At 39.7% G+C, this 16,451-nt stretch overlaps 2 protein-coding genes across 3 annotated transcripts; both read right to left on the bottom strand.

Annotated features, from left to right (window-relative positions):
* Window positions 1-89: 89 nt before the first annotated feature.
* Window positions 90-4,648, bottom strand: LOC108896143 (b(0,+)-type amino acid transporter 1). The gene is made up of 6 exons (XM_018695163.2): window positions 3,896-4,648; window positions 2,434-2,567; window positions 2,022-2,151; window positions 1,813-1,937; window positions 1,634-1,721; window positions 90-1,546 (listed from the first exon to the last, which is right to left on the bottom strand). Exons 1-6 carry the CDS (start codon window positions 4,610-4,612, stop codon window positions 1,316-1,318), a joined length of 1,425 nt encoding a protein of 474 aa, XP_018550679.1. The 5' UTR covers window positions 4,613-4,648; the 3' UTR covers window positions 90-1,315.
* A 3,797-nt stretch (window positions 4,649-8,445) lies between these two features.
* Window positions 8,446-16,436, bottom strand: zmp:0000001267 (b(0,+)-type amino acid transporter 1). Of its 2 annotated transcripts, none has more exons than XM_018695158.2 (6): window positions 15,653-16,436; window positions 10,790-10,923; window positions 10,378-10,507; window positions 10,169-10,293; window positions 9,990-10,077; window positions 8,446-9,902 (listed from the first exon to the last, which is right to left on the bottom strand). In XM_018695158.2, the coding sequence occupies exons 1-6, from the start codon at window positions 16,349-16,351 to the stop codon at window positions 9,672-9,674; spliced, it is 1,407 nt and encodes a 468-aa protein (XP_018550674.1). In that variant the 5' UTR covers window positions 16,352-16,436; the 3' UTR covers window positions 8,446-9,671. The 2 variants fall into 2 exon arrangements, with proteins under 2 accessions (XP_018550674.1, XP_018550673.1); XM_018695157.2 differs by lacking the exon at window positions 15,653-16,436 and adding an exon at window positions 12,284-13,119.
* Between the last annotated feature and the right edge of the window lie 15 nt (window positions 16,437-16,451).

Raw genomic sequence — 16,451 nt, 5'->3', positions numbered from 1 at the left:
AATGTAAATCCTTTTTTTTTTTTTTCCAATGTGACACTTTTACATATGAAGAAAACCATGCTCACAATGACAGTGCTAATATCCTCATGTTTAGCAGGTATCATTTTTATTTGTCTCATCTTAGTTTAATGTCTTAACACTAAACACAAACTACAGTAATGGCTGATTAAAATGTTGTTAGTATTGCAGGTGTTAAAACCCTAAAATTGTATGCTAACATATTCCACTGATATAAATTTTTACTTGAAGACACTTTGAAAAGTTAATTAAAGGATCAATTCAGGATTAAGGATTACAAATCATCCTCAGTGGGACATGAATGTGTGAACCCAGTTTTATTGCAGCTTAATCAATAGCTGTATGTCACTAAAAGCCTAAAATGTTGATCTGCTGGTGGTACTAGAGGAAAAGTCAGGGAATCACCAGAGCTTTATTACGTGTACTGTTTGTGAACCACAGCTGCTGATGCAAAAAAAATATTGAAATCACAAGTCACATGTACTGAACATCTTTAAAACTGTAACACATAATATTTAAATCAGCAACTGTTCAATGACAAAGGTTACTGCAGTTTTTGTTTTATACACTTGGAGGAGTTGCAATGTTGTGACAAATATTTTTTCCCATTGTTTTAGTTAAAAAACATCTTATGGTGCTTTTTCTCACTTTGGTATCATTGTAGGTGTTTGTAAAGCAGTAAAAGCTTTCTTCAGCATTTTTATCTTGTACAAGAACAGAGGAAGTCAAAGATACCTCTTTTCACTCTCCCCAAAATCAGTATGTGTTATTGTTCAAGAAAAAACTTGATACTGTGAAATGGATGTTTCTTGTTATAAAATATATTCAAGATACATTATTATGGATCTTTTAACTGGAACATTTTACAAATGAACATTTCTAATAGACAACAACAGAAATGAAACTAATAGACAACAACAGAAATGAAACTAATAGACAACAACAGAAATGCATCTGTTTAAGAACATTTTCTGCTTAGCCACTTAGGATGAACTGTTACACAGGTAAACTTTGTGCTCTCTGACTAAGAATCTAAAGTCAGCAAAATAAATTCAAAGTGCACCTGTGCAAAAAGGCAATATATACCAGAAAAATTCTTAATACTTCTTGAAGCAAATTTTACAAGGAGACTGCAGTTATCAGCACTTGTCTTGTAGATGTTAAAATCTGTGTGTGCTCAGTAGAGAGACAGATGGGAGGTAATACTACACAGTAAGTGGCTGCTGAATTTAAAATGCAATGTTTGAGTGTGATAGCAAATACAAGTGTAGTTCAAAAGCAGCATAACAACTGGAAATCACAGGTTTTTCTCTGCTGGTGCGACCTTTAAGAACAGCTGCAGGAACACTGTCAACTTGGTCAACAGGCCTGGGCAGAGCTTGTAATGGATGAAGGGGATGTAGATAATGACTCCACTGAAGATAAATAGAGTCACGTAGAGGTATTCAATCTGAGGCTTGTCTATGATGGGTGCCAGCACCAGGAATATTGCTGCGATGAGGACCAGGATGGGGAGTATGATGGGAACCTGTGGAGAGAGGAGGAGACAAGCATGACAACCAGCTGTGATTGTCAGGCAGTGTTAAAAAATGAGCAAAATGTGTGTGATACTGACCCTGTACGGCCTGGGGAGTTCTGGCTTTTTGATCTTGAGATAGATGAGTCCAGACAGGGTGATGGCATAGAAAAACCAGGCAGTGAAACTGACAACAGCAACAAAGATGTCAGACAAACACAAACAGACCCTATGTTTTTTCAGAAGAAATGAAGAAGAAATGCAGACCCAGCCTTCACCTGAAGAAGTTGACAATACTCTGGAAGTCTCCAGGGATCAGCACCACCAGAGAGATGATAGTGGTGAAGATCAGTGCCGGGGATGGAGTCAGTCTGTGGATGTGAGCCATTGCCAAAATATCTGGCTACAAAACAAACACAACTCTGTGACAACAATCTTATACGTATTTCTACATTATAACATATTTCTATAACATAAAGATACTCACCATGTGTCCTTCCCTGGCAGCAACGAAGCACACACGGCCGCCACTGAAGAAGGTCCCGTTCAGTGAGCCGAAAGCAGACAGTGCTGCAGCCACAGACATGATCCACCCCCAGCTCCCTAACACCTTATTCCTGTGGGAAAAAAGTGGAAATTCTCACACAAGCTGCAACAGAATCAGCTCCAAATTTCAAAAGCCACCTGCTACAAGCAGAAGCTCTATCATGGGGTTTGTGTACTTTATTAAGATTCTTTTTTTTCACAGATTAAAAGGTTATTAGAGATTTCTAAACTAAGGTAAATGAAAAGTTGGATCAAAGCCCCTTTGTTAATTACTTATTGAAAACAACAAGTTAAAATATCAGTCTAAACCCATCAAGCACAATCTGTGACATCAACATCAGGTGCTGTCTTACCCCCAGGTAACTGCTACTGCGCTGGAGGACATGAGCTCTTTAGGCGTCATTACTGTCAGATAGCTCACATTCACCAGCAGATACAAGCCAGTCACCAGAGAAATGGCTATCACAACTGCCCTGGGAAGATTGACCTGAGACAAAAAGAACAACATTTATATTTACAAACTTACATGATGGATAGTCATAACACTGAAGCTGGAATCTGGATAAATAAGGATTTAGGCAGAGGTTAGACTCATGAAGCTCTGTAAGCATTTAGAGCGGAACCATAATAATGCTTAGTTTTAAAAACACATGGCTCGTGAATCCAAAGGAAAATAGTCAAAATCTCACCTTGCCTCACCTTGTCACATAGTATCAGTATGTGCAAATGACTAAAGTAGTGTGACTGAATGACACAGTTCTTACTTGATTATGACAATGATTAATGCAAAGAACCAATCAGCAACCAAGCTCAAAATTAAATATTCAGGATCTGTCGGCTAAGAAGTAAATGTTTTATACACAAACATGAACGAGTCACCCTACCTATGTGAAAAAAAACCCACATTGTCCTCCAAACCCTTTTTCTGGTAAACTGAATCTGAAATAAAACTAAAAGCATGAATCTTGCAACAGTTAAATTCTATTAATCACAGTAAAGAATAATGTATGACAGATTCACTTTGGAGAATTCATAACCAAGTATTAAAAGAGAGCTCTATAAAATTTCTAGAGCCCTGCAGTAATAGTCTGCACAACCAGAAATGTTTTAGTCCTTGTTGCTTTATCTATTCATTCTGTCATTGAGTTGTTTTTGAACTGACATGAACAATAAGCGTTATCAAACAAAGAAGATTACCCATTAGAAATTAGGCCTAAAATTCCCAGAACAAGGTTTACATTGTCATCACATTTCATTACTGCAGAAAAAAATCAGTTGGTGAAACTGTTTGGCCTTTGAACCATTCCTGTCATTGTTTGTTTTATATTAGCCATTTGAATTGTCAGTCACATAGAGTACCGCCAAGATCTACTGAAATTATTGGGGGAAAAAAGACATTAACTATATAACGTCTAACTGCAGACAAGTCATCTGAGTTCAAAAACTCTCCATGTGATCTGCCTGTTTTGCCAAAGGATATTATGCAATATTTTAAGTGCTGTTTGTTGCTATACTCTTATATTGTATATAGGATATACTGCTCATGACAGGAGGATTCACACCTTTATCCGAGATAAGAGATTAGATAAGACAAGACAACTGCATCAGGCTTACAATCACATCTTTGAGTGCCTTTGTGTAGAAACATTTAAGCATGTTAACTGACAATAGACTGATGAATGGGTTTTGAAATAAGGATTCAAAACTCAAGCAAATATTCTTTGACAAGACACCACCTGACAAGTGACCTGTTGCATAATGCTACTGTTTACTCAATTATGTACACATGCACAATTCAGCTTCTTACAGTCTCACCTCAGGTCTTTTCAGCTCTTCAGTGACATAGTTCAAATTGCACCAGCCATCATAAGACCAGAGTCCTTGATAAAAAGCCATTCCTAGAGTGTCCAAAGAGTATTGAGTCCCTTTAAACGCATTCTCAAGTTTCAAGTTTTCCACAATGACAGTGCTGCTCTGTATGAGCTTCACTATCCCTCCAATTATTATGAATGTCAGTGTCACCACTTTGGCCACCAAGAAGACCACTTGGATTCTGATAGCAAGGCGGACATTCAGGATATTGACGGTGGCAACAACCAGTATAGCCACAGCAGCAGCATACCTCACCAGCAGCTGTGGAGGGTAACAGCCTGGGTAAAATGGTGCCATGGCATATTCTGTAATGCTAATTGCCATTGCTGCAATGCCGAACGGCTTCACAACCATGATAAAAGTGATCGCTGCAAAGAAAGCAGGACATGAACCGTAGATCCTCAGTATGTAGATGAAGTCCCCACCTGATTCAGAAATGATTGTCCCAATTTCAGTATAGGACAACGCTGCAAACATAGCTACTACTCCTGAAAGTGCCCAGATCACCAGACTTGCTCCAGGGCTTCCTGCATAGGCCAGTAAAAACTGAGGGGACATGAATATACCAGATCCAATCATTGTTCCTGAAACTAGTGCTACACCGCCAATCAACCCAATCTCCCGTTTCATTTTCAGGGCTTCAGGTTCTTTGTCCGCCATGGTCACACAGATCAGAGAGTTGTTAATCACCCTGAAGGAGCAGACATCCAAATAAAAAAGTATTCGTACTCCTAAGGATTATAATCTGCTCAGAAATGACTGACAAAACAATAACTGGTCAGGGTGCAGTAAAAGTTGTTGTAGAGTGCTTGAATTTAATATTAACTCCACTGGTTGTACATCTATCAGCTTCTAACCCGGTGTTCTATGATCATTCTAGTATCAAACAGCAGTGACAGCTCATTATCGAAACCTCAGGAGTCACTGTGTAATGTACAACCAAGCCCTGTTTATTTGTGTGTCTTATAAACACTATATGATGTATGACCTTAAATAAACAAGATGAATAAACAATGAATGACAAAAAACAGATGTATGATCTTGATTGTAGATCTACAGTCTTAGTAGACTGCAGAGTATATAATCTAATAAGTATATAATCTTGCAATTTGATATTTGCCAACAGCAAAATTGGATTTTCTGACAAAACTGATGAAAAGTCAATTTTGAAACTCTTACTTCTGGATGTTTCAGCTCCTCAGTTGCTCCCAGGGCTCCTCAGTCCTCCTCAGCGATGAATGACACAGCTCCTATTATCCCCACTTCCCTCTTCAGATTAAATCTCTGTTTGTCACTCTCCATAGTTTGAGAGCTGCTGCTTCCTCAACTATATTCACAATGGACACTGGACATGAACAGAAGTAGCTGTAGATTAACTGCTAACTGTTGGGTAATGTTAGAGTCATTACCACAATAGGAGGTGAAATCATCCTTCAACACCCACCAAACTGAGGTGTGGCAAGGTGGTTTGTCCTTGACTTTGTCTAGACAGTCAATTTATCATCAGAGATGATCTGATATTGGTGGGAATGTGTCCATATCATGTAGGTGCATCTTTAGGAGTCAGTGTTTGTCTGACTGACGCAATCAGCTGACATACCTGGTATTTATTTGCGGTAGTTTCCTGACACAAATTGCTCCTGATGATAGTTTTTAAGTAAAGCTGAAAGCTTGAGATTGAGGCACGACCTGTGTCATTTTTAGAGTGACCTCTTTTAAATTTGGGACACTTGTATGAAAAGTACTATTTAAACCATCTCAACTGGATCACCTCAGTGTGAAGGAGCAATGGTTCAACGTCTCCTTCTGATATGCCAAATTTCTTGTGCTATAACTAGAGTGAGCCCGACCAAGAAAACTTATTTTGTTGGTGTTCTTTTGGTCACAAACCAAAGCCCATGACCATAGGTGACAATTGGAATGTAAAGTAAATTGAGGGTTTCAACTTGTGGACCAGTTCCCTCATTACCACAAAGGTCCACTATAACACTGGCAGCACTGCTAATGTTATTTCAATTTTCCTGTAAATTTCTATGTTATCTTCACTCATTCAGAGGATATTAGCTATCTAAACTGCTTTATTCAGGCAGCAACTCTCTCCCAGCTTGCCCTTGTCTAGCAGAACACCATGGCCTCCCACTTGGAGATGCTGATTATCTTTCCCGCTACTTCACACTTGGCTGAAATCTATCCTACTGTACACTGGAGAACAGATCCTGATGAAGCCACGAGAACTATGTTTCCTGCAAAAAGAAGAGACGTGATCCTGATGTCATCCTACCTGTGACGATCGGCTGTGCCACAGTCCATTAAAAAACAAACACAACCAGTGATGCTGTACAATCTTTGTGCAACATCCACAGGGAATGTGCTTGACTTCGTGTTCTTGTCGATAATATGGAAACAGGAATCCCTCCAGTTATATGAGGACCGGGACCAGCAAGTAGCAGTGACCCTGGCACTTTGTATTTCAATGGTGCGCCAACAGGACAGCCCAAAGAAAGCAGTTGTAAACCATGTCCAAATCCACAGAGCACATGTTGGATGGGTTAATACCCATGACATCGGTGGTAAGTAGAGAGATAATTTTGTATAAAGAGCTGGTCCACTAGTGTATTACAAGGACAAAATCAGCTTTGGTCCTCCAGGGTCCAAGGTTTTATAATGAGCTGAAGCCTTCTTTTCCAGCATGATGGAATATGGCTTACTGTGCAGACTGTGCAGTGTTATACCTCAATAATCAGAGCACAGACACAGAAAACATCACTGGTAACCCAGGTTAACTAATTTCATGCTAGTCTGAACTCACCTTGCACCTCAAGAGAAACAACTTTTTTCTTGTTTAATGTAACGACTTGTCAGCCTGTCTCCCTTGCTCCTCCCCTCCATGTGTGTGGAGAGGCTGGACATGCACACACATAAGACAGGAGGAGAGGAAATAAATACTCCCGTGAGCGAAAACAAAATTCGATTCTCACACTGAGCTGAAATGAAACGCATGCACATAAATAAGGTAAATAACATAAATAATTTTTTTCTTGACAGATTAGCCTGGTTGATGCCATTTTATCACCTGATGGCCATAGACTCTCTGACACGTTTGGAGAGGGGGAGCTCAGGGGACTGGTATTCAGTTGGCTGCAATATGCATTCTCACCACTAGATGCCACTAAATCCTACACACTGCTCCTTTAAACACAGATTTCCATGACTTGGTCAGTCAACCAACACACAGGTGACCCAAATAACACAGAACAAATCACTCCATGTTCAATAAGAAACAGGTTCTTAGGAATGTCCCTGCAGCACAGACATGGATTGGGTGACTTGACTTGTTTGTCATTTTAGTGTGTTATTTTGGGGCATCACAGTGGGTGGGTGTAGCAGTTGATTTGATGACACTTTTGTAGCTATTAAAGTTGGTGCCCAGCATGTTAGTTTCCTTAGTCATTATGTTCTGTCTACATTTCCCTAAAACAGTGAGTTAGTTTTCAGTTTAAATTTTTTCAGTTGAGTCAGATTTTTAATGCTGAATGCGTTTTTTCCCCCTAATGCCAGTAAGCAGTTCAGTTTTACTGTACACTGATAGACTTAAATTAAATCAGACATTGTACCTTTTTCAAATCTCTGGACTGTTTTATTTCTTCCTAACTATTATCAGACTGTAACATATTCCCTTAGGAATACCCCTAGGTCTTTGCTCATTGCTGTTTCACTGCCACCTTATATGACATACTGTATATAGTGTATCAAGTCATGTGGGTAGTGGATAGTTTAAACATTGAGTGAACTGAACCTCCAAGGCCTTACTCTAGCTTGGGTGTACAATTTTAAACAATAAGAATTACTGCTGTTCTCCACCAGAGAAACATTTGTAACTTTTCTTTTTAGGGTATGGTGGGGAGGACAGCGAGTGTCAGGGTCTGCTCAACATGGACTGCCCATTGGTCCTACTCAGTCATTGTTTAAATGCAATATACACTTTCCACTGAAACCCAATATCCCCCTTTATTTACTTCTGGATGTTTTAACTCTCCAGTCACATAATTCAGGTTTTTCCAGCTATCATAGGATTGTAGTCTTATTTAACATACTGGTAAAAGTGTTGCCTATAGCAATGTCTATCTCAATTTTCAAATCTTTCCAGCCTGCATCTTTCTGCGCAGGTAATGGCATTGCAGTGCTCCGCTCAAAGAGATCTGAGAACACATCACACACTTCTAAAGGGACTGAGAAGAAACATAAAGCAGAGTGAGGTGTCAAATGGATTTTGAGAAAAGGACTGTCACACACAGTCACACACCAACACACATTAAACATACAAAGGAGACACTTTGATATTTTCTATTTCATTCATTTGTCAAGAAACAGAAAATGTAATCTGACCAAACAAAAAACTTAAAAAATGTAAATCCTTTTTTTTTTTTTTCCAATGTGACACTTTTACATATGAAGAAAACCATGCTCACAATGACAGTGCTAATATCCTCATGTTTAGCAGGTATCATTTTTATTTGTCTCATCTTAGTTTAATGTCTTAACACTAAACACAAACTACAGTAATGGCTGATTAAAATGTTGTTAGTATTGCAGGTGTTAAAACCCTAAAATTGTATGCTAACATATTCCACTGATATAAATTTTTACTTGAAGACACTTTGAAAAGTTAATTAAAGGATCAATTCAGGATTAAGGATTACAAATCATCCTCAGTGGGACATGAATGTGTGAACCCAGTTTTATTGCAGCTTAATCAATAGCTGTATGTCACTAAAAGCCTAAAATGTTGATCTGCTGGTGGTACTAGAGGAAAAGTCAGGGAATCACCAGAGCTTTATTACATGTACTGTTTGTGAACCACAGCTGCTGATGCAAAAAAAATATTGAAATCACAAGTCACATGTACTGAACATCTTTAAAACTGTAACACATAATATTTAAATCAGCAACTGTTCAATGACAAAGGTTACTGCAGTTTTTGTTTTATACACTTGGAGGAGTTGCAATGTTGTGACAAATATTTTTTCCCATTGTTTTAGTTAAAAAACATCTTATGGTGCTTTTTCTCACTTTGGTATCATTGTAGGTGTTTGTAAAGCAGTAAAAGCTTTCTTCAGCATTTTTATCTTGTACAAGAACAGAGGAAGTCAAAGATACCTCTTTTCACTCTCCCCAAAATCAGTATGTGTTATTGTTCAAGAAAAAACTTGATACTGTGAAATGGATGTTTCTTGTTATAAAATATATTCAAGATACATTATTATGGATCTTTTAACTGGAACATTTTACAAATGAACATTTCTAATAAACAATGACAGAAATGAAACTAATAGACAACAACAGAAATGAAACTAATAGACAACAACAGAAATGCATCTGTTTAAGAACATTTTCTGCTTAGCCACTTAGGATGAACTGTTACACAGGTAAACTTTGTGCTCTCTGACTAAGAATCTAAAGTCAGCAAAATAAATTCAAAGTGCACCTGTGCAAAAAGGCAATATATACCAGAAAAATTCTTAATACTTCTTGAAGCAAATTTTACAAGGAGACTGCAGTTATCAGCACTTGTCTTGTAGATGTTAAAATCTGTGTGTGCTCAGTAGAGAGACAGATGGGAGGTAATACTACACAGTAAGTGGCTGCTGAATTTAAAATGCAATGTTTGAGTGTGATAGCAAATACAAGTGTAGTTCAAAAGCAGCATAACAACTGGAAATCACAGGTTTTTCTCTGCTGGTGCGACCTCTAAGAACAGCTGCAGGAACACTGTCAACTTGGTCAACAGGCCTGGGCAGAGCTTGTAATGGATGAAGGGGATGTAGATAATGACTCCACTGAAGATAAATAGAGTCACGTAGAGGTATTCAATCTGAGGCTTGTCTATGATGGGTGCCAGCACCAGGAATATTGCTGCGATGAGGACCAGGATGGGGAGTATGATGGGAACCTGTGGAGAGAGGAGGAGACAAGCATGACAACCAGCTGTGATTGTCAGGCAGTGTTAAAAAATGAGCAAAATGTGTGTGATACTGACCCTGTACGGCCTGGGGAGTTCTGGCTTTTTGATCTTGAGATAGATGAGTCCAGACAGGGTGATGGCATAGAAAAACCAGGCAGTGAAACTGACAACAGCAACAAAGATGTCAGACAAACACAAACAGACCCTATGTTTTTTCAGAAGAAATGAAGAAGAAATGCAGACCCAGCCTTCACCTGAAGAAGTTGACAATACTCTGGAAGTCTCCAGGGATCAGCACCACCAGAGAGATGATAGTGGTGAAGATCAGTGCCGGGGATGGAGTCAGTCTGTGGATGTGAGCCATTGCCAAAATATCTGGCTACAAAACAAACACAACTCTGTGACAACAATCTTATACGTATTTCTACATTATAACATATTTCTATAACATAAAGATACTCACCATGTGTCCTTCCCTGGCAGCAACGAAGCACACACGGCCGCCGCTGAAGAAGGTCCCGTTCAGTGAGCCGAAAGCAGACAGTGCTGCAGCCACAGACATGATCCATCCCCAGCTCCCTAACACCTTATTCCTGTGGGAAAAAAGTGGAAATTCTCACACAAGCTGCAACAGAATCAGCTCCAAATTTCAAAAGCCACCTGCTACAAGCAGAAGCTCTATCATGGGGTTTGTGTACTTTATTAAGATTCTTTTTTTCCACAGATTAAAAGGTTATTAGAGATTTCTAAACTAAGGTAAATGAAAAGTTGGATCAAAGCCCCTTTATTAATTACTTATTGAAAACAACAAGTTAAACTATCAGTCTAAACCCATCAAGCACAATCTGTGACATCAACATCAGGTGCTGTCTTACCCCCAGGTAACTGCTACTGCGCTGGAGGACATGAGCTCTTTAGGCGTCATTACTGTCAGATAGCTCACATTCACCAGCAGATACAAGCCAGTCACCAGAGAAATGGCTATCACAACTGCCCTGGGAAGATTGACCTGAGACAAAAAGAACAACATTTATATCTACAAACTTACATGATGGATAGTCATAACACTGAAGCTGGAATCTGGATAAATAAGGATTTAGGCAGAGGTTAGACTCATGAAGCTCTGTAAGCATTTAGAGCGGAACCATAATAATGCTTAGTTTTAAAAACACATGGCTCGTGAATCCAAAGGAAAATAGTCAAAATCTCACCTTGCCTCACCTTGTCACATAATATCAGTATGTGCAAATGACTAAAGTAGTGTGACTGAATGACACAGTTCTTACTTGATTATGACAATGATTAATGCAAAGAACCAATCAGCAACCAAGCTCAAAATTAAATATTCAGGATCTGTCGGCTAAGAAGTAAATGTTTTATACACAAACATGAACGAGTCACCCTACCTATGTGAAAAAAAACCCACATTGTCCTCCAAACCCTTTTTCTGGTAAACTGAATCTGAAATAAAACTAAAAGCATGAATCTTGCAATAGTTAAATTCTATTAATCACAGTAAAGAATAATGTATGACAGATTCACTTTGGAGAATTCATAACCAAGTATTAAAAGAGAGCTCTATAAAATTTCTAGAGCCCTGCAGTAATAGTCTGCACAACCAGAAATGTTTTAGTCCTTGTTGCTTTATCTATTCATTCTGTCATTGAGTTGTTTTTGAACTGACATGAACAATAAGCGTTATCAAACAAAGAAGATTACCCATTATAAATTACTTGAGAATGATTTACATCACATTTTCATGAAGGCCTAAAATTCCCAGAACAAGGTTTACATTGTCATCACATTTCATTACTGCAGAAAAAAATCAGTCGGTGAAACTGTTTGGCCTTTGAACCATTCCTGTCATTGTTTGTTTTATATTAGCCATTTGAATTGTCAGTCACATAGAGTACCGCCAAGATCTACTGAAATTATTGGGGGAAAAAAGACATTAACTATATAACGTCTAACTGCAGACAAGTCATCTGAGTTCAAAAACTCTCCATGTGATCTGCCTGTTTTGCCAAAGGATATTATGCAATATTTTAAGTGCTGTTTGTTGCTATACTCTTATATTGTATATAGGATATACTGCTCATGACAGGAGGATTCACACCTTTATCCGAGATAAGAGATTAGATAAGACAAGACAACTGCATCAGGCTTACAATCACATCTTTGAGTGCCTTTGTGTAGAAACATTTAAGCATGTTAACTGACAATAGACTGATGAATGGGTTTTGAAATAAGGATTCAAAACTCAAGCAAATATTCTTTGACAAGACACCACCTGACAAGTGACCTGTTGCATAATGCTACTGTTTACTCAATGATGTACACATGCACAATTCAGCTTCTTACAGTCTCACCTCAGGTCTTTTCAGCTCTTCAGTGACATAGTTCAAATTGTACCAGCCAGCATAAGACCAGAGTCCTTGATAAAAAGCCATTCCTAGAGTGCCCAAAGAGTATTGAGTCCCTTTAAACGCATTCTCAAGTTTCAAGTTTTCCACAATGACAGTGCTGCTCTGTATGAGCTTCACTATCCCTCCAATTACTATGAATGTCAGTGTCACCACTTTGGCCACCAAGAAGACCACTTGGATTCTGATAGCAAGGCGGACATTCAGGATATTGATGATGGCAACAACCAGTATAGCCACAGCAGCAGCACACTTCACCAGCAGCTGTGGAGGGTAACAGCCTGGGTAAAATGGTGCCATGGCATACTCTGCAATGCTAATTGCCATTGCTGCAATGCTGAACGGCTTCACAACCATGATAAAAGTGATCGCTGCAAAGAAAGCAGGACATGAACTGTAGATCCTCAGTATGTAGATGAAGTCCCCACCTGATTCAGAAATGATTGTCCCAATTTCAGTATAGGACAACGCTGCAAATATAGCTACTACTCCTGAAAGTGCCCAGATCACCAGACTTGCTCCAGGGCTTCCTGCATAGGCCAGTAAAAACTGTGGGGACATGAATATACCAGATCCAATCATTGTTCCTGAAACTAGTGCTACACCGCCAATCAACCCAATCTCCCGTTTCATTTTCAGGGCTTCAGGTTCTTTGTCCGCCATGGTCACACAGATCAGAGAGCATAAGTTCAAGGCACTTTAGTTGTTAATCACCCTGAAGGAGCAGACATCCAAATAAAAAAGCATTCGTACTCCTAAGGATTATAATCTGCTCAGAAGTGACTGACAAAACAATAACTGGTCAAGGTGCAGTAAAAGCTGTTTATTATAGGGTGCTGGAATTTAATATTAACTCCACTGGTTGTACATCTATCAGCTTCTAACCCGGTGTTCTATGATCATTCTAGTATCAAACAGCAGTGACAGCTCATTTATCGAAACCCTAACCTCAGGAGTCACTGTGCAATGTACAACCAAGCCCTGTTTATTTGTGTGTCTTATAAACACTATATGATGTATGACCTTAAATAAACAAGATGAATAAACAATGAATGACAAAAAACAGATGTATGATCTTGATTGTAGATCTACAGTCTTAGTAGACTGCAGAGTATATAATCTAATAAGTATATAATCTTGCAATTTGATATTTGCCAACAGCAAAATTGGATTTTTTGACAAAACTGATGAAAAGTCAATTTTGAAACTCTTACTTCTGGATGTTTCAGCTCCTCAGTTAAATAATTCAGAGTGTTCCATCCATCATAGGGCCACAAGCCCTGATAGAAAGCAGTACCAATAGAGCTGACACCAACATTTGTTCCCACAAAGAAGTTGTCAAAGTTCTGCGTGTTGCCCTGGAAAAGCATCACAACACCTCCGAGTACGATCACTGCCAGTGCCAGCACTTTGACTACCATGGAAACCACCTGGATGCTGGTGGCCAAGCGGACGCTCAGACAGTTAACAATGGCCAGCACTATGATACCTCCTGCAGCCACGCATTTCACCACCAGTTGTGGAGGGCTGCAGTCATCATAAAATGGGGCCACAACATATTCAGCAAAACCAAGGGCAATTCCTGTGGCACTGGCAGGCCTCATGACAATGATGAAGCTGAAGACAAACACGAAAGCCACCACTTTCCCTGCTGTCCGCAGCATGTAGATATACTCCGCTCCAGACTCTGGTATGACTGTGCCCAGTTCAGCGTAGCAGAGCCCCCCCAGCATGGCTATCAACCCACAGCAAGCCCATATAATAAGGCTGGCTCCAGGGCTGCCTATAGTAGCTAGCACATACTGGGGGGATATGAAGATCCCAGATCCAATCATGGTTCCAGCAATGAATGACACAGCTCCTATTATCCCCACTTCCCTCTTCAGATTAAGTCTCTGTTTGTCACTCTCCATAGTTTGAGAGCTGCTGCTTCCTCAACTACATTCACAATGGGCACTGGACATGAACAGAAGTAGCTGTAGATTAACTGCTAACTGTTGGGTAATGTTAGAGTCATGACCACAATAGGAGGTGAAATCATCCTTCAACACCCACTAAAAGGTGTGGCAAGGTGGTTTGTCCTTGACTGCTCAGTACTACCACTGCATTCTCTTAATACACAACCACTTTGTCCTTTTTTACGGCAAAGATTATCTGACACTGATGAGTGAGTGTTCAAATAAATGTATAAATGAGCAGGATGAGTTAGTCTGAAAATGAATTAAAACAAACAAACAAACAAAAAATGTACATACTGCTTCTTGGTCATATTACAGGTTTGTTGTTCTGAGGTTACTGCTCTGGCTGATAGTAAAATGTTTTAAGGGGTTTTTAAGGTTTTTCTGCTTGTCTATAAAGTACTAAAAGGGGATGGACAAATTGAAAATGTGCTTTAGCTGATTTCACTTTAATCAGTCCTTGTATTTTGAATGGTCAATTGATCTGATACGCTCTCCAACTGCATTTCTTCCTTTAAGAAATATAATGCTCCTCTCATCTAAATGTGAGTGTTTAAGTGTGTATAGGAAATGGATGGATTAATTTATTTCCCTATGTATCTATTCTTATATTCATTCATTTCTGAATTACAGCTACATATGTATGTATGTGTTAGCAGGGAAGAAGATGACAACAACACCGGTAAACACCAACATTATATTAATGTAAACTCTGCTAATGCGTGACATCAGAAGATCCACTGATATTCAATACACGTATGAGGTTACTCCAAAAAATGACAAACACATTTTCCAGGTTCTGGCTTCACTTAAAAACCATCATCAGAGGCAGTTTGGTGTCAGGAAACCACAGCAAATGTCACACAAGCTTCCACATCTCATTGATATGTGTTGCTCTATCTCATAATTGGAGGCCCGTGGCATCATCGGCCTAATTGATACAATCAGCTGACATACCTGGTATTTATTTGCTGTGGTTTCCTGACACCAAATTGCTCCTAATGATAGTTTTTAAGTAAAGCTGAAAGCCTGAGACTGGAGCATGGCCTCTGTCATTTTTGGAGTAACATTACTCTTATATGTTTGGGACACTCGTATGAAAAGTGCTGTTCAAACCATCTTAACTGGATCCACTCAGTGGGAAGGAGCAATGGTTCAACTTTTCCCTCTGGGCGCCAAATGTCTTGTACTATAACTTTACCTTGTCAAACAACACCATCACTGATGATGTTCTCCCAGTTTTCCTGTGTATCTCTATGTTATTTTCACGGGCAGGGTCACCTTGGCATGAACTGTTCAGTAATCCCTTCAGTGCAAAAACACTTTCCACTGAAACCTTATATCCCCTTTTACTTACCTCTGGTCGTTTCAACTCTTCAGTCACATAATTCAGATTGTTCCAGCCATCATAGGACCACAGTCCCTGGTAGAAAGCAATACCAATTGGATTGATTCCCACATTTGTATTTTCAAAAGAGTCTTCAAAGTTTTCAGTGTGGCCTCTGATAAGCATCACCACACCTCCTATTATGATGACTGCCAGGGCCAGAACCTTGGCCACCATAAAAAACACTTGGACTGACATTGAAAACCGCACATTGAGACAGTTTACAGTGCTAAGAGTTATAATGGCAGCAGCGGCCACGCATTTCACCAGCAGCACTGGAGGGGGGCAGTCCGAGTAGAAAGGTGCCACAACGTACTGAGCAAAACTCAGCGCAATGCCAGCAACACCAGCAGGTCTCACAAATAACACAGAGCTGAAAATTAACATGAAGGCCACAACTGGACCCGAAGTCCTGAGGATATAGATGTACTCTCCCCCTGATTCTCTTATGACAGTGCCCAGCTCAGCATAGCAGAAAGAGGCCATGATCACGAGTAAACCGCAGCACGCCCACACCACCAGGCTGGCTCCGGGGCTGCCGATGGTGTGGAGCACAGTCTGCGGGGACATGAAGATCCCAGATCCAATCATGGTCCCACCGATGAGGGACACAGCTCCCACCAGCCCCACTTCGCGCTTCAGGCTGAGTTTCTGTGTCTTGTCGTCCATGATCACAGCTGTTACAGACCATCTGTTGTCTGACACCTTTGCTGGTGGAGAAAACACAGTAATTCTGTGGCCAAAGTCACTCTTGCAGCAACTCAGGGAG

Source organism: Lates calcarifer, linkage group LG19 (assembly GCF_001640805.2).
Source record: "Lates calcarifer isolate ASB-BC8 linkage group LG19, TLL_Latcal_v3, whole genome shotgun sequence".
NCBI classification, from domain to species: Eukaryota; Metazoa; Chordata; class Actinopteri; family Centropomidae; genus Lates; species Lates calcarifer.
This window is presented reverse-complemented; position numbering and strand designations above follow the sequence as displayed.